Genomic DNA, 19,704 nt, shown 5'->3' with positions numbered 1-19,704 from the left:
ATTACTCATTTTTTCCCCCTGAATAACTAATCTTGGAAGTAGCGTACTGTTCCAATAATTTTAATTGTTCCCTTCAAGTCTGTAATCCACCATTTTGTGGAATAAAAGAGATAAAAAAAGAGATTAAAGAAGTAATTGACTTGAGCAGATAACCAGCCACTAATCACACCTGAGGCGATCAATAAATCAATTCTAAAAAAGACAAAGGAAATTCAAAGTGATAGAGATCCAAAAATGACAAAGAGATGCTCTGTAGATATAAAGCTCTACATCAGAGAACACATCCCTTCTTATGTTTTCCAGACTATAATGTTTTTCATTGATTTCTGGAAGTTTATCAAATGTTTTTGCAGCTTGGAATCTCCCATATACTATTTTGGTAACATAGTCTAAATGCAGTGGCTCTTAACCAGGGGGCCGGGACCTACTATAGGGGCCTCAACAAACTTCCAAGGGGGCCTGATTTAAAATTAAAAATAAAACAATACAAGCAAAAGAATAAAACAAAACAAAAATGTTAAAACAACTAAAAATCAAGATATTTCAAGCTATTATAAAATATATTTGTATTCATTTATTTAAGAATTTAAAACTACTTATAATACACATTAGGTTTATCAAAAGTGACGGTAGCGCGCCGGTCTTTTGGACACTATTGCAATGGAAATGCCATCATATTCTTAGAAATACCTGGCATTACATGCCACTGAATACAATAGTCGTACAGCAGTTCTATGATATGTATCAAAATATCATGGTATCCTGATTACTGTACCATGGTAAGGTAAGGCACAGTGCTGCTTTTAAGTGTATATCCTGATCTACTCATATACAGCTCTCTCAAATGATCACCCAGTTCCTGATCCATAAAACCATCCATCCATTGCTCCCCTGTCCCATCATCATTGCGCATTTAATGCTTGTTGTCACGGCCACTGGGCTTGTCCGGTTCCTCTCGGTTTCATCTGTTCTGGCTCATCAAACGCTGACATGGAAATGCTGGCAGCTAACTACCCGTACCTGATGGTGTGTGTTAGCGCTGGTGGCCAGGGCCCACGTGGCGTGCCTCTGCTGTCACATCAAGTTAGCCTGTTCTAGATGTGACACTTATTAGCATTAGCCACACGCTAATTCATCGGCCACACATTCCGCTCTTTGATTGGCTGTGTAGTCACAGATCAAATATTAAGTGTTATCTGATTGCTGCTTCTGGTAGCCAAGGAAACGGTGTGTGCGGTTTGAAGGGGGCATTGTGTTTGATACAGCGAACTTATGTTTGTGTTAAAGGTTGATGCTTGAAGGTTGATTAGCTTTCCAATTACACTTCATGTTATGTTACCGTGTGACGAATCTTTGCGTGTGAACGCGTGCGTGCATCTGAATGTTTGTGGTTATGTTTAAAGACATGTCGATATGCCCTCTCCCCTGTTTTGCACATGCTCAGTTCCCATTTCAGTGTCAATCTGACGTAATTAGCATGACAATTAGGGACTGCTGCCAAGGCAATCAGTTCAATCAATAATGCAGTTATGAATACATTAATATTTCAGACGAATTATCCATATTCATCTATCTAATTTTCTCTCTCTGTCTTTGTTTTTCTCCAAGTGTGCAGACATGGGCTGTAAGTTGCCGAAACCTCGAGGGTCAGATGAAGCTCCGGGAAAGATTTTCTCCACCCTCAGAAGAGCGCAAGTGGAGACGCACTCAGGAGTGGCCTACACATACCACTTCCTGGACTTCCTGCTAGGAAAGGAAGGTACACATGCCCTTTTCCTGCAGTCGCAAACACTTAATCTATTGAAAATTCCATTTTATAGGTGTCATTGTTGTTCATACATAAACTTTCCAACTCTTTCCCTGCCTTTTCCGGCAATCTATGTTTTCACTGTTATACGGTAGGGGTGCTATTGTGCATCTTCTGTACAGAATCTCCGGATCAATAACCAAGCGAAGAAGAAGCAGAAACAAGGGTGGTGTCCGAAATTGCCCCCATACCCTTAAGTAGGGCACTATTTGCGGGAAGGCCATTTGTAGTGGTGTCCGAAAACATAGTGGACATTATCGAGTGCACTCATTCAATCCCACAATGCACCTCAATAACAAGTGAACAACCGATGTCTGCTCAATGAGAGAATACCCATAATACACTGCGGCGGTCCCGCCAAATGAATTCCCACGTCTTGGCAGAAGATGGCGCCCGCAGCTGAATCATCCATTTTCCAAACCTCTGGTCCAATTGTGGCTACAGGTATAAACTCCGTTTTACTTGATTATTAAATTGTTTGATTAAGGTTTATACATAAGCCGTGTTTCCACCGCAGGAACTTTCCCCAGGAACTAGGGACTTTGGGGTGGTACTCTGTGTTTTTGATCGCAGGAACCAGGGTCTAAATAAAGTTCTGGGTAAAAATGTCCCCCTCAAAACGTCCCTGCTCACAAGGTAGTACTTTTTCAAAGTTCAGGAACTTTCGAGGGGTGGGACTTGGGCGCTGAACATGCTGATTGGTTGAGCTCACGCAGCATTTTATTTCAACCAAGTCTGTTGCGGTGCATGCAGTAAGAGTTGTTTGCTATTCGAATCAACAATGAAGTTTAAAAAATCTGACCAATGGACCGACAACAAGGTTCAGGCTTTATTAAGCTTATACGCGGAGGATGAAATCCAGCGGGAACTGGAAAGTCGCGCGCAGTCCTACGTCACCGGACTAATCTTCATGGTACTTTAGACTGCGATGGAAATGCAGACAGAAACAGGTCTGAGGAAAAAAAGTACCTGAGACAAATTGTTCTGGGTAATTTCAGTGGAAACAGGGCTATAGATGAAAATAAATATGTTCATTACTACTGGAGCTGCCAGTTTGCTAAGTTTCAAATGATTATTAAGCAGCAAGTACAAACTATGCAAAAGCGGGAATCCTTCCAGCACAAGCATTGTCCGAATTCACTCGTTTCATTCACTGTATAGGTTTGACATATTTTTACATATTTGTGCTTGCTGTTTAATAATTTTTTGAAACTGGCAGCTCCAGCAGTAAGATGAAAATATTTCTATCATGGAAAATATGTATAAACCTTAATTTAATAATGAATTAAATAGGAATTCATACCTGTATGACATAACGCGGCAGCCATATTGGACCACAGGTTTGGAAAATGGAAATTCAACTCCGGGCGCCATCTTCTGGTCAGACGCAGGAATTCAGTCAGCACGCATCAACTTTCACAGTGCATTATGGGTATTCTCTAGCTGTTGAGCGTACATCGGTTGTACACTAATTTTCGCGGTGCATTGTAGGATTGAATAAATGCACTTGATAACGTCCACTATGGTTTCGGACACCACTACAAATAGGGTTGGGTACCGAAACCTATATAACCGGTATGTAACCGGACCGAATCAGAACGCAGATTTCGGTGCCTCATTTCGGTGCCACTTAAATTCAGACGTGCTTTTGTGCTTTTGCTGGCGCCGAGCCAGAAACAGACGCGCTCAGCGCTCGTCACACATCACAACTATTCAGTGTTTTCAACCACATAATGTTTATTTTAGGTTTCAGACATTTAAATGCACATAAGTAGGCTACTAGCAAAAAACACACACTGATATCAATTGAAGCGGCAATAACAATCCTTTCAGATAGTTATAATTTGACTGTTTTATATCAGATACACATTATATAGTTAACTATATAGTTTACTCTATTCTTCTCCCATTTCACCGGTCACTTGCGTTCATGTATTTTTCGTGAGACGAGGATGAATTTACGTGATGTAAATCCGACAGATCCGATTCTCTGAAGCGCAAACTAACATGTTGGCGCCCATTGCGCATTATAGATCAACTAACATGATCATTATAAAGGGTTTTAAATGACACAACACATTCACTTACACATATTTGAAAATCAGAATATCAGATACTTCATGACATAGTTAACAAGTTTGTGAATATTTTGAATAAAAAACAAAAAAACAAAATGAAACTGATACAGCTGAGCTGTCATACAGCACTATTGTGGCTGCTGTGTCACATGAGAAGCATGACGCGTCGCCATGGAAACAATAAGGCGATGCTTTCTAAAATATTTAGCCAGAGAGTATGATCATATTTCTGCAAAATAAAGCTGAACCTTGAAGCTGGTTTGTAGCAGACCAAGAATACTGACTACTTTGCTGTTATTAGTACTGTAACTGTTTAGTGTTAGGCCTATTGTAGTTGGGTTATTTGGCTTAGGTTTTACTGTGAATTTGTTAAGTAAATTGTGTTTTGTATCTACAAATTGTGTTAAGTATCGGTTCAGGCACCGTTTAGGCATTGGTATCGTTTTTAAAGTATAGCTTTGGCACCGGTATCGTAAAGAACCCAAACGTTACCCAACCCTAACTACAAATGGCTGCCCCCTCAAATGGTACCCTATTTAAGGATATATGGGCGATTTCGGACACAGTCATGGGATTGAAGCATTGCTTATGCACATGTAAGCAAACACGATCATCAAATATTCAACATCCTATAAATCAAAATGTTACCAAATAAAACATCAAAGATGAAGAGGTATAGGACTGTGAAGCTTTGGGGGAGTGGATGGACTCAATCTACTTAATCATGATAATGTTTTGATCATCATTCTGAATCCGACCCAGACTGTCTTTGACAAAAACATGATTTTCTCAGCTTTTTGTTCAAAAATGTTTTTTTAATGAAACAAACCCACATTCAAGTGTTGATGAAAAAAGAATGCCTGAAGCTAGAATAATGTTTTTTAAAGCAGAGGCTCTGTTCTTTCTTTTGATATAGCCTATTGTATGTTCAGATATTCATAGAAAAAAATATTCTGGGGGCCATGAAAGTTTTGTAAAAATGATCAAAAATGCTGGCATTGACTGGCAGCTTTTTAAAAAAAACGTAGTGGGGAAAGAGTTAAATTGGATTTTATATAGTTCTTATATGTTTTTTTTTACTTTTATTTATTTTAATTATTTATAAATGTTGATGCTTAAGACCTGTTCAAACCAAGGATGATAACTATAAAGTTTTAGTAATCATTCTAAATCTTTGAGAATAAGCACACGCCACAACTGTATTGATAATGACACAATGGAACAATATTGTCACAATTCCTGCCTTGTTTCCCCCATTTTGTTTTAAAGGACTTTTATGTTGAAGTGTATTCTTTTTTCCTATTGTTCCAGTGTTTCATTTTCTGTTCCTGTTTGCTTTTGTTTCCATTGCTGCCTTGTTTGTTTGCCATAGTTACCCTTTTGTTCAATTCATTAACCTTACCTGTTATCCTGTGTATATATACCCCTGTTTCAGTAGTCTGTTGTTTGTCATTGTCTTCGCTCGTTTGTAACGCTATTGCGTTCTCGTTTCTTGTCTGTTTCTTGTTCCCGTTCCTTGTTTGGATTTTGTTTCTGCTCTCTGTTTGGATTATCTTTGTTGGTGTTTTTGAATACATTTACGCTGCACTTGGATCTTTGCCTCTCCTCTTCCCTGCCACTTCGTAACAATTATCTTTAATAGTTCCGCCTTTAAAAACAACATATGACATAACTGCAGGGCATGCTTATAATAAACAGAATGTTATGGTGTGAATGGGCCTTTGTGGTTGTGATGATGCATTTCTGGAATTTTTTTATTTACGATTCCAGTAGAGCGATATGTAACTCAAAATACACTAATATTGGGAACAATGTTGTTATTGTTAACTACTGTAAAACTAAAACAAAACTCTTAAAAGGAATTTTTGTTAACTAAATTAAAGCTGAGATCAACTGAAAAAAAAACGTGTTAATGGTAAAGTACAAAAAATATTAAAACTGAAATAAAAATAAATGAAAGGTGAACATATATATATAAACTAATAAAATGACAAAAGCAATTAACAAAAAATGTCAACTTAAAACTGAAAATATAAAAATAAAAGCTAATTCGATATTAGGGCTGTCACGATATCAGATTTTTCACGCCACGGTTATCGTGGCCAAAAGAAATCATGATAACGATATATCGCGATATCTATAGAAACCCTGGGGGAAAAGCCATGTTATCAGTCAAATTCATCTTTACATTGTTTATTATGTGTTTTGCTTTCTTTTTTAGCCAATGAATCACATTGCATACAACAATTGAGAGTCTGGATTTCTCTGGCTTCTTTGACTGCCTAAGAAATAACCTAGAGAGAAAAAATAAACCATAAACCAATAATTAACCATATACTGTCACAGTGGTGTGTTAATTCTCTTCACGCTCAATCCGATGTCGAGTACGAATGAAATAAATTACATGTGAGAGTTTAGCGCACTATAATGCTCACATCGCATTTTGGATAAAAATACACAAAAACATTCCTCTCTAAATATATTTGAAGTTTTTATCCGAAGGAACACACTTTTTGACTAAAAGCCTACAAAACAGAAAGGCGTTGACAGGTTAATGTAACATTTCCCGTTTCAGGACTAACCGACTAACAAAATAATTGTAACTTACTATTTGTATAGTGGCGCAATCCACAGGATGATGGACGTGGAGGTGGGTGAACAGGTTGGGGGTTTTTCCCCCTTTTGCGACAAAAGTCATTTTCAATTAATCCAAAAAAGAAGCTGTGCGCACTGCGTCTCCTGCTTTATGACAGATGGCAGCGTTAAGGTGAAATACCACCACCTACTGTACTTTGGGACGTCAACCAGGTGCTGCCACTGGGTTATTTACAGGGTCATATGTGTACTATTCATTTAAAATATTATGGTTATCGCGATATATTGTCTCACCCTTAATCGATATTTTGTGTTTTTAATATCACGGTTATTATCAATACCGGTATATTGCGATACCCCTATTCGATATATTAATAAATAATATAATAGTATATAAATAATACTAAATAAATAAATATATACATATTATTTTTCTAAAGTTAAAAACAAGATTTTTTTTCTTCCTTTATGACTTAATAATTCATGCATCAGAGGATTAATATACAGACTGACATGCAGCATAAAGATGATTGCTGTTTTTCAAAATTCAAAGAAACATCCATATTGATATGCATACGCAAATGCACAAAACCCACCTTCAGATAATAAAGTGTAAAGCTTCAAACTGGGAAGAGAAAAAGTGTGAGATTAGATGAGAGAGAGAGAGAGAGTAATAGAGCAAGAGAGTGTATATTCTTTGAGGGCTTATGTTTCTAAATATACTAATGCTGCTTTTGTTAGTGTGCTTCGAGAGAGGCAATAATGGATCCCGCTGAATTCAGAGAAAGAGGATATGAGACAGGATGAGAGAATATAAGACACAGATTGATGCAGAAAAACAGACCAGCTCATTTTAATGACTTGAAAGCATAGGAGTATATGGGCCATTACTGAACATAATTACAAGGATATGACCGTAGTTATGTATATTTGTGTATGGATGGGGGTCAGAGACCCCTCAACAATAGTAAAACCTGAATTCACCTACATTGTGGGCACCAGTCATTGGTCCCCATGGAGAAAACGTGCGAATAAACAAAATAAGTAATCATTAATGGAAAAATACAAAATGTCCTAAATGTGAATGTTAGGGCATAGAACATATCATGAGTTCAGTATAATAACAATAAAAGTCAATTAAATTATTTGTATCAGTTCCAACATGGTAAGACTGTACTATAATTTTGGATACTTTTATTGCATTTGGTATCATGAACTAACAATGAACATTATTATTTACATTTATTAATTTTAATTTATATCTGTGAATATACTATTGTTCAGCCAGGTCCACTTTCACCATAGACAAACCTTTTCAATTTTAAATAATTTTTATTGGCATATTTTGCTAAACTTACATTTGGCGATATGGCTCTGTTCTAAATTCCCCATCCTTTTCATGAGCTCCATGGAAAGCCAAGACAGGGAACAGCAGCAGCTTCTGGGGACAACCTCCCATTTTTAAACTGGGAGGGCAGCGTAAATCCCCCATTGAGAACAGAGCATGCATCAATGAACACAGAATGACATTGATTAAGTTAAACACACTTTAAGGAGGAGCTGGGGTGGAGGTGGGTTGCAAAGCAGCATGCAGTGGAAGCAGCCAAGCAGGCAGACTGAACTGAAGCCACGCTTAAGCAAGGCGCCCTGTTTGAGAGTTACCAATTGAGTGCATAGGAATCGGATCAGCTGATAGCGGAGCTTGACTACGTGGCCTGCCTGAACTAACGCAGAATGCTTGATATAATGCTTCCTTAGTTTTGGATACTTTTATTGCGTTTGGTATCATGAACTAACAATGAACATTATTCTTAACATTTATTAATCTTATGACAATGACAACTTAAAATAAAGTGTAACCGAAATTTAAACAATGAGTACATCATCAATCCTCTTGTATAATAATGTCTTACCCTGATTCACTAAGGTACGCCTATTATAAGTGTATATATTTTAGACCAAACGGGATATTTTTTGCGGGTAACTACATGCATACATCACTCGTCTGTGCCTGTCTCTCGTCATATCCGTAAATAGAGAATAATTGCTCCGGCTACTTTGAGGTGTGTATGGTGTAGGAGCGGTTAGGTTAGTTGTCACAACGAGCGAGAAAGGTTGACATGGAGCCGCTAAATCTCAAACCTCCAGGTAATTGGCTGTAAAAAAAAAAAAAAAAAGCCGCTGAACAGAAGAGAGTATGCTGGCAAAAAGAGAACACGACAGAGCTCGTAATAAAATCAGATTGGACATTGGCTTATAAGTTGTGAGGTGGGGCCGCCATGGACTTGTTTGTTCAGCACATCCCACAGATGCTCGATTGGATTGAGATCTGGGGAATTTGGAGGCCAAGTCAACACCTCAAACTCGTTGTTGTGCTCCTCAAACCATTCCTGAACCATTTTTGCTTTGTGGCAGGGCGCATTATCCTGCTGAAAGATGTGAGATGGTGGTCCAGTGGGTTAAACCATGGATCTGATATGCAGAAGGTTGCTGGTTCGATCCCAGCGGTCACCAGTGTGCAAGGCACTTTACTCCATGTTGCTCCAGGGGGATTGTCCCTGTAATAAGGCCACTGTAAGTCGCTTTGGATAAAAGCGTCTGCCAAATGCATAAATATGTATATGTAAAAATATGTAAAGAGGCCACAGCCACCAGGGAATACCGTTTCCATGAAAGGGTGTACATGGTCTGCAACAATGCTTAGGTAGGTGGTACGTGTCAAAGTAACAACCACATGAATGGCAGGACCCAAGGTTTCCCAGCCGAACATTGCCCAAAGCATCACACTGCCTCCACCGGCTTGCCTTCTTCCCATAGTGCATGCTGGTGCCATGTGTTCCCCAGGCAAGTGAAGCACACGCACCCGACCATCCACATGATGTAAAAGAAAACGTGATTCATCAGACCAGGCCACCTTCTTCCACTGCTCCGTGGTCCAGTTCTGATGCTCACGCTTTCGGTGGTGGACAGGGGTCAGCATGCGCACTCTGACTGGTCTACGGCTATGCAATCCCATACGCAACAAACTGCGATGCACTGTGTATTCTGGTACCTTTCTATCAGAACTTCTTGAGCAATTTGAGCTACAGTAGCTCGTCTGTTTGATCGGACCACACGGGCCAGCCTTCACTCCCCACGTCCATCAATGAGCCATGGCCACCCATGACCCTGTCGCCGGTTCATCACTGGACAACTTTTGATAGACACTGACCACTACGAACCGGAAACATCCCACAAGAGCTGCAGTTTTGTAGATGCTCTTACCCAGTTGTCTAGCCATCACAATTTGGCCCAAGTCAAACTTGCTCAAATCCTTACGCTTGCCCATTTTTCCTGCTTCCAACACATCAACTTTGAGGACAAAATGTTCACTTTCTGCCTAATATATCCCACCCACTAACAGGTGCCGTGATGAAGAGATAATCAGTGTTATTCACTTCACCTGTCATGTCTGATCGGTGTATATAACATTTCTCAATGTTAAGTGGTCTCTTAATTTTTTCCAGAGCTGACTGTATACTAGATTACTTAATTTTGACTGAAATCTGATTCAATCGCGCCCCTCAGAGGACTTTATATTTCTGTATCCAATTGCTTTGTACATAGTAAAAGACTGTGCTATTAGTGGAAGCTTTAACATAATATAAAGGTAAGATTTTATTATAAGATATTATAAGTATTTCCTTTTTTGATCTTTTAATAAGTGTCTGTCCTAACCCCTGTCTATTTAGAAATAATTGAAGTAATGTTAGTTTATCTTATCTAGCACATTTAGTACTTAAACTACACGCATTCATCTTTACCCAAACACAAATGTATGTGTGTGTGCAGATGTGCGTCTGAGATTGTGACCTTGATCAAATATTTATTTATAAAAAAAATTGGAATGTGTGAGAACTGGGACAGCGACAATAGGTCAGGTTCTGGACACACACACACACACACACACTCCAGGCTTTCTGTTTTAGCTGCTTATCGGTAGACAGACAGGCAGGTCATTTATATGTAAAATTCACTGATGCCTACAGAGACACGGAGACAAAAAAAGAGTTTCGCTGCAAACTGCTGTGACAGCACGAGTGTGAGGCTGAGATGTTAGAATATGTTTCTTTGTTTGTTTGTTTTGGGGCATCAATATTGAAAGCTATGATAAGTGACTTAATGAATGCGAATGGTTGACATGGATGAAATAACAAAGAGGGGGAAAAGAATAAGGAGAGAGAGAGAGAGAGAGAGAGAGAGAGAGAGAGAGAGAGAGAGAGAGAGAGAGAGAGAGAGAGAGAGAGAGGGGAAAATGCTAGGCATCATTTTAAGGATTACCTGATCTTGAAGATGTGAGGGGTCAGTACTAAAATCCAGGATTTGTGCGTGCATGCATGCATGTGTGTGTGTGCGTAGGAGAGAAAATCAGTTGTCTTGGTGACACTGAACTGTATTTAAAGCCCAAATCTTGTTTTAATTGAAATTGGTTTCTATAAATAATGCAATTCCGCTCCCTATCTGGTTATTATAAAATAAAGTAAGACTCCCCAGGACCCTACATCACAGTCATAAGCAGCAAGAATCCCTCATACTTATGAATCGTATAAACACTTACTTTAATATTTATGTCATATCAATATTTAGAGAGCAGTTCTGATAGGTCCGCACAGCAGGAAAAGGGACGACTATCTAATAGATTTCCTACTAACATGTTTAGTTCAAATAATCATCTAGAGGATTGGTTCAATGAACTTCAAATTACTTTGGCATTTACAATTCAATGAACAACTTTGTTTAAATGATACATAAAAAAAATTATTAAAGTCCTGGATGCTCAAATTATATTCATGTTATATTCAATTTTACATCTATGGAGCAAAACACCTGCTTGCTTGTGTCCTGTTAGTTTGAGCCATAAAAACAAAAACTGATCCATACAGTGTTTTCAGATTTGAGCTAATCACAGCTAATTATTCTAACAACTTGATTACAAACCTACAAATTACGTTCAAATCTGTGATTGTCTAGGTGTTTAAGACCGTTAGATTCAGAGAGTCCAAGAAGTATTTAGACCAGTGTGATTGTGCTTTGAGAGTTGAAATTTTAGCACAAAAACATATTTCTCTGCAGGTCGGGTTTAACTGATTTACCAAATTCTCTGCTTCTCGTTTTAAGACCTTGTACGTTGATTTTAGGCTGAGGGATATTCGTTTAGAGGGCTGCATTCTTGAGGTGGAGTATGTTGCTGAGAAGGGCTGTTTACTAGAGTGTTTAACCCCCGACTGGGCAAATTCTGTTTTATGAAGGTGGAATTTCCCCAAAGTAAATATAGGGACAGATTATCATATATTTGGCCTTTCAGAAGGAGTGAAATCTTCTGTGTGTGTAGGTCATACACAAACAAACATTTTCTCATTCTCTCTTAGAGCGTCCTTTGCCGAAGGCCTTTCGCGTGATGTGCTGGTTAATATAGTTCATTCTCTGGACTGGAGTGAGTTAATAGACGTCATAAAGTCTAAGACACTTCCGCTGTTTCAGCACTACCTGATGATTGCAAACAGATTTTGTTATTTGGTGAAGTTTTTTGAGCGTGTTTGTCATTCATGAGAGATACAGGGCACTCTATACTGATATATTGAACTGGATACTGAACAAGTTATGCTGTAAATGTAACTGTTTGGTGTTAATTTTGTTTTTCAATTATAATCCTTCTCTCTTCATATTTGAGAGGGTGACAATTCAGTTTTTTTCTTTGAGAAATTAAGACTTTTATTTAGCAAGAATGATGAAAAGTGACAGTAAAATACATTTATAATACCAAAATATTTATATTTCAATTAAATTATGTTCTTTTGAACTTTCTATTCATCAAACAATCCTGAAAAAATGTACCACTGTTTCAACCAAAATATTAAGCAGCACTGTTTTAAAATAAATAATAAATTATCAATGCAGCCTTGGTGAGCATAAGAGACTTATGAAAAAAAAAACATAAAAAAAAAAAAAAAAACCTTACAAGGTTTACAAATTAGCAAATATATTCCAAACCTTCCAGATAACAAAAATATGTTCTTAGAACGTTTTTATAATGTTTCCTGAATGTTTAAAACGGCAATTTTGGACAAAAAAAGTTTCATGAACATGTACAAATAATGTTCAAATAAAATTTTTAAAGATCAGATAACTTTGAACGAACCTTCTATTAGCATTACTGGAATAATATTTGCTCCTAACTTTGAGAGAACCTTCCAAGAACATTAGCCAAAGTTTTGAGAACATTCCCTGTTAGCTGGGCTACTGACATGGTTGAATTGAAACTTTTGATTAGACACAAATAACGTAATGTCCTTAGAATAACCTGCATCCGTCCAAACAGTCAAATTCACACGGGATCACAGAAATATCACGCATATCCACTAATTTCAACCTATAAGTGCATCTTGCTATGAACTGTGCTGTTATTTATTCTTTGGAATCACTAATAAACCCCCCTCAGAGTTAAAGCGTGTTCAGACCATCACAGTTTTGTTTAAACAAGCTTGTCACACCTCTGAAAGATGATTGCAGTCAAGCAGTGCTCAGATTACAGCTCACTGCGGCCCTGAATAATGAGCGCTGGAAATTAACTTTAATTACCGATTCCAGAAACAATTTGCTTGTAAAACCATCTCACCAGAATACTTTCAAACTATTTCTACCGCATTTCAGTTTGTGTGTCAATGACCATGTCTGAAAGGGCGCTTCTTCACACGTTATTTGGCAGAGATGACTGTGAATGACATGGTTTGCACTTATCTTCTCATTTTTGTCTTCCGTCATTCCTCCCCCCATTTCCACATTATGTTGCTGAGTATGTGGTGCGGGTGAATATATTAGTTCATGCAGATATAGTGTTATGAAAATGCATACATTAAGTCATCAGTTGAGTTTTGGTATATTGACATATGTGGAGGACCAGGGCTAGTTGTCTCATTTTTTACTCTGGTGAATATCTAGTGGTTTATTTTTTCAAACCAATTTCTGTTTAGAAACATTCCTTAAAGTTTAAAAGTTTGGGGTCGGTAACAGAGATATATATAGCAATAAGAAATGTTTCTTGAGCATCAAATCATATGATTTCTGAAGGATCATGTGACACTGAAAATTCAGCTTTGATCACAGGGATACATTACATTTTACAATATATTAAACTAGAAAACAGTTATTTTGAATTGTAATAATATTTCACAATATTATTGTTTTTATTGTACCTTTGAAGGGACTTCTTTCAAAAACCTTACCGAGCCCTGACCTTGAACCGATAGTGAACATCCTTGTTATGATGAAAACACAATATATTTGCATCTTTAGAATAACACCCTAATAAAAAAAAACAAACAAACAACTAGAATAAGCATGGATTCAGCTCTTTCAGGACATCTACGACAGAAAAACACATCATGATCTATGGTTTCACTTACGAGGCAGTGTACAAAGTATCCCATATTGATGCATTTGTAACCAGTGTGATCTTCAGTTTTGAGTGTTATTTGAGTGTTACATTTTATCTGGTTGTTGTGTTTTTTTTATTTATGTATTCAGCTCCCACATCTATTGAATCCTTTTTTGTGTTTTATAAAGGGTTGTTTTTCCCTACATAAAACACAAAAACTTTTTTACCTCTTACCAGTTAGAATTAGTTTTCAGGCAAAGATACTTAATAGTGTCTAGAAATGAGCATGAAAAGTAAATATATATATATATATATATATATATATATATATATATATATATATATATATATATATATATATATATATATATATTATATATATTATTATTTTTTAAAAAGGGTCCTGACCTCAGAGAATGTTTTCTCTATCCATGCAATTTTCTCACCTTTTTTATCCCTCACCCGTTTGCATCTCTGTATTAAGACAGGGATGCAAACAAATGTGCATTATTATGCATTGTATAATACATGCATAATACTGCATCTATTATACAATCCATAATACATGCAGTCTAGTTCTAGACTATCTCTATCGGGGGTGTGGTACTCTGGGTTCGGCCCAAAATTCAGAGTCCGGAGCCCTCCCCCGGACAGCACGCCAAATACGCATAATCTTTTCTCTATTTAATTTGATGCAAGTGTGAACTTGTGAAACAATCCTGTCTCGGAGGTCTACAGACAATTCCTTGGGCTTCATGGCTTGGTTTGTGCTCTGACGTGCACTGTTAACTGTGGGACCTTATATAGACAGGTGTATGCCTTTCCAAATCATGTCCAATCAACTGAATTTACCACAGGTGGACTCCAATAAAGTTGTAGAAACATCTCAAGGATGATCAGTGGAAACAGGATGCACCTGAGCTCAATTTTGAGTGTCATGGCAAAGGCTGTGAATACTTGGACTGGACTGCATTTATATAGCGCTTTTAACAGACCAATGGCCATCCAAAGCGCTTTACACATTGCCTCACACTCACCCATTTACACACCGACGGCGGTGTCAGCCATGCAAGGCGCCATCCAGCTCGTCGGGAGCAGCTGGGGTTAGGTGTCTTGCTCATGGACACCTCGACACTTGGTCAGGTGGAACCGGCGATCGAACCACCAATATTCCGGTTTGTAGACAACCTACATGAACCACTGAGCCACTGCCGCCCCAATTATGTACATGTGATTTTTTTTCTTTGTATAAATTTGCTAAGATTTCAAACAAACTTCTTTCACATTGTCATTATAGGGTATTGTTTATTAAAAAAATATTTGAAGCGCTGTGAATACTTTTTTTTTTAGCAGTAGTAGCTGTGTCAGGCCAAATGATGATAGTTGAAATATAGATGACATGATTATTCTCTCTCTCTCTCTCTCTCTCTCTCTCTCTCTCTCTCTCTCTCTCTCTCTCTCTCTCTCTCTCTCTCTCTCTCTCTTTCTCTCTCTTTCTCTCTCTCTCTTTATCTCTCTCTCTCTCTCTCTCTCTTTCTTTTCAGAGGTGACAGTGTCCTCATTGCTGTGTCTGTCGTCAGTCAGAGAGCTTCCAGTGCAGGTGTGTGAGTTGTATCAGAAGGGATTCGTACTGGCTGCTGTCCATCCCTTTGTTCACTCCTGCGGCCCTGCCAGTGCTAACCTACAGAAGCAGTTACACCGAGCCGTGCTCATCAGACAAACACACAGGTATACACACAAACCACGGCTATGTTCAGCATATTGCTTATTGCACAGAAACAGTGTTCTGTACACATCCATCAACATTTCAAACTGTAATATTTTTGTATTATATTCTACTTTGTTGCATTCTTAAAGGACAACTCCGGTGAAAAATGAACCTAGGGGTAATTAACACATGGTTATCGAGTAGATCGTTCTCTGGGATGTGAATGTAAAGAGTTTTATCTCGAAAAATAGATTAGCTTATAACGCTAGTATATGGGGCATAGAATAAGTAAAATTAAATCGCTAGTTAATACCACTAACAAGGCTCAAAATAGCCTCACACTAACACGGTAGCATAATGAGGGTCCCTATATGCAAACCGAAGCATTGAGAACTTTCTAAGTGTATAAACAGTTTAATAAGAAGATACTTTATAAAGAAAGTACATTACGCGTATACAGACAGGAGCCATCTTGGAAAACAGTCTTCATTTTTCACCGGAGTTGTCCTTTAAAGACCCCCTGTGGTGAAAATCTAGTTTTTAATGTTGTTTATATGTCTATGTGGTGTTTTAATATGCTTTAAGACAAACCATGTGCAAATTCACAAGTCAACACCATTGCCGAGTATTTTCCCCTTAAAACTGCAGTGAAAAAAAGACAATCTCAAAAACGGTTTGAAATTGCTGATGTTTCTTACGTCACAAACTACCTTGTAACCAATCACGTCATTGTGGGGGCGGGCTTTAGCATATCATTAACTGTGACCGCTCTGAAGCAGGGGTGTCTCAAGAGAAGCCAGATTATCCCGGTATAGTTTTCTGTTGATATGGAAAATCGGGTACATTTAGCAATATAGCGGGTGTTATGTATATGATGTATATTACGATGTTATGATGAGCTATATGCCTTTCTCTACTGACGTTATAAGTTGTTCAAAGCATTTCTAAGGATTCTGATTTTTAGAAGACCGCTGTCTGACTCTGATGGTGAACTGATGGTGAACGAGAACATGGTTTGTGTAACATTAGCAACACATTATTAGCTGTTTAATAACGCAGTCAGGCCAAAGGCTAATCATATTAATTACCGTTATGTGTCCGACGTTGTAGAAAGCGATTAAAAAAATGCATTACCATTCTGATACAATGACTTGTTGTAGACGAGCTAATATGAGTGAGTGGAAACGGGGCTCATTAGTATATTCATATTCATGTCAGGTCAATAAAAAAAAAAATAGACATTTTGAATTGTGACACCATACCGTACCTTAAAGAAATCAATACTTTAACTCAACAAGGATGCATTAAATTGATCAAAAGTGACAGTACATTTATAAATATAAAATATTTATATACAAAATATTTATTTTCCCCAAAAATATTTGTTTAATTAATTAACATGTTTCTTGAGCACCAAATCTTAGAGTGATTTCTGAAGGATCATGTGACACTGAAGACTGGAGTATAGATGCTGAAAATTCAGCTTTGATCACAGGAATAAATTACATTTCAAAATGTATTCAACTAGAAAACAGATCTTTTAAATTGTTATAATTTTTCACATTATTTACTGTATTTTTTTTTTCAACTATATGCAGGCTTGGTGAGCATGAGAGACTTGTTTCAGAAACATTTTTAGAAACACTGACCCCAAACTTTTGAACAGTACTGTATATTACTTCTAGCTTATTTATCTCAACGGAAATGGTCCAGTATTGCATTGCATTGTGGAACATTGTCCCATGTTCAGTATGCTGTGTTGTGTACATAACATTTTGGTAAATGTAATTGTTAAAACAAGTATTCTATACAATTTTATGCAGATAATTTGCATGCTATGCACAGTACTATATCCATGTGTAAGAGCGGATGTGGCCATTTGTAAATTGAATGTGTTAGGCTTCCGGTGTCATTCGCTTCCAGTTATTTTTAGCTGTACAAAACAGCTGCAAACTAGTATTTCTTCCAATTTATTTTATTGTATTGTCTTAATGATAAACACACTGGTTTGTAGAGCGATAGTTTGACAGCTTACTGCATTTTGATATTCTTATAGTGGCTAATGAATCTGAAGTCTCGCACATTGACAGGGAATAGCTTACTTCCGCGTGGCAAAATAAGGTGGATACAGTAGCAGACATTATACAAGTGACATGACAGGAAGAAGACATTTGTTTCAAAGGAAATACCATTACACTATTTCTGTTGAAAAATTATTAGGGATTTTTTTCCTGTGGAATAAGATTCACAGATCTGAATCTGTGTATTTGAATTGTGGATGTTCTTTATTGAGCTTTTTTGTTTTGTTCCAGTGGTTCCGACAGTGGTCTGTTGAACTGGGTGGAGCCTCATCTTACGACAGACGTGTGTTACCTCGGTCACCAGGACCCTGCCCCAGAAGTCATACAGGGCTATGTGAAAAAGGCAAGACCTTCTTTAAAAGTGGATTTGTTTTCATTCGAACAGAGAGCAGCAGGTCAATTTGTTTGTCATTCACCTACTAAACTTTAGTGGCACACTTAGTGTCATCCCTCAATAAAAGATGGCACCAAAAACCCACTTACTTCAAACTCTCTCTATCGTGGTCTTACAATACAGCTGTAAAACAGAAAACATAAGCTGACAAGCTGCTGCATAGACACTGACACCCCGCATTCATCCGCCATTCCATTAGTCGTCACCCTCTCGCCTTTTCAGTAATTGCATTTATCTGTAGATAAGCAGTGTTTGACTGAGTGTGTGTGTGTGTGTGTGTGTGTGTGTGTGTGTGTGTGTGTGTGTGTGTGTGTGTGTGTGTGTGTGTGTGTGTGTGTGTGTGTGTGTGTGTGTGTGTGTGTGTGTGTGTGTGTGTGTGTGTGTGTGTGTGTGTGTGTGTGTGTGTGTGTGGAAGTGTTTGCGCCGTGTGACATTTACTGATGATTTAGACATATGTGTGTGTGGCGTGACAGTATGATGATTGGAAAATATGGTTTTCATTAGCATTTCCTGTCACATCTCCACAGCTTTTTTAAAAGCATCTGCTGGAAAACGCACCACCTTCTTCTTCCAAAGACACTGTAAAATTCATATTACATTGGAATCCATTTACATTTATTGTCAACTTTGAATAGAACAGGTGTCATGATGAATGTCTCAATGTCTTCAATTGAGCGCAGGTGCAGGATTTGGCTGATCAGGGTGATCTGTTTGTGGGGTTTTTGCCCCAGCCCGGCGGGGGTCCATATTTCCTCGGTCACTGGGAACCAGAAGAGCTTTCCTCCTTGCACTCCAGTCCCTGTTCTGTGCATCACAGCAGCAGACCTCCAACTCTCAGCCCTGTGAGCGAGCGGAGCCAACAGGACAGAGACAACAGGGATCATGGAAACCAGAATCACACAAACTTGAATCCAGATTTTGAGTACCAGAGCCAACACGATGAAGACTTTATGAACCACAGCCTTCAAATACAAAGCATTGAGAGCAGCCAGTGCTGGAATAATCAGAATCCTTTCACTGAGAACCGTCAGTGTCCAGAGTATCAATACCTGAATGTTGAACGTGAATGTACACAAGCTGAGGATTTAAAGAAGCCAGTGTCATCGCATGAGTTTATATTAGGCTCTTGTGCATCAGAGCAACATCAGACCCAAAGTGCTAGAATGCAGCCGGTCCTGCCCAGCTGTGATTTGGAAGAAAAACACAAAAGAGAGCACAGGGAGCAGGTCAAAAGCCAAGACAAACCCAGCAAGTGCGCTGGATCCACCCAGATGTTGAATCGTAAGTGTGCAGTCTGTAGAAACACAAAGAAAGGGCTGGTGGGGGAAAAAAACAGGAAAACATGTTTTCCTTTAGATTATATCAAGTCTGATCAAGATAATTATATAAAATAAGAGAGCAATTTATAACTCCCACCCAGGGGTGTAAATGTTTGCTCTAGAAATAATCTGATTTGATGAAGAAATCTTGGAATCTCTGTATTGGTCATGATTTGGCTCACTTCCATTGTTTTGGTACAAAATATGCTGATGACTCAAATGTAACTGGAGAGACAATTTACATCATAGTAGAATATAGATATTGACAAAATATACCACATGGAATCATTCAATTTAACAAATTTGTT

General features: G+C 38.0%; 1 protein-coding gene across 1 annotated transcript in view; it reads left to right on the top strand.

Annotated features, from left to right (window-relative positions):
- Nucleotides 1-1,617: 1,617 nt before the first annotated feature.
- rftn1a (raftlin, lipid raft linker 1a) overlaps nt 1,618-19,704 on the top strand; it is a gene marked incomplete at both ends in the record, with an annotated part of 24,169 nt that continues 6,082 nt past the window's right edge. The window contains 4 exons of the mRNA XM_079829966.1: nt 1,618-1,759; nt 15,439-15,622; nt 17,915-18,026; nt 18,758-19,358. Of these exons, the coding sequence (XP_079686092.1) occupies nt 1,618-1,759; nt 15,439-15,622; nt 17,915-18,026; nt 18,758-19,358 (1,039 nt within the window). The remainder of the gene's footprint in view (nt 1,760-15,438; nt 15,623-17,914; nt 18,027-18,757; nt 19,359-19,704) is intronic.

Source organism: Gobio gobio, assembly GCF_949357685.1.
Source record: "Gobio gobio genome assembly, chromosome: 11".
NCBI lineage: Eukaryota > Metazoa > Chordata > Actinopteri > Cypriniformes > Gobionidae > Gobio > Gobio gobio.
Note: the sequence above shows the minus strand (reverse complement) of the source record. Positions and strands in the feature narration are given on the sequence as shown.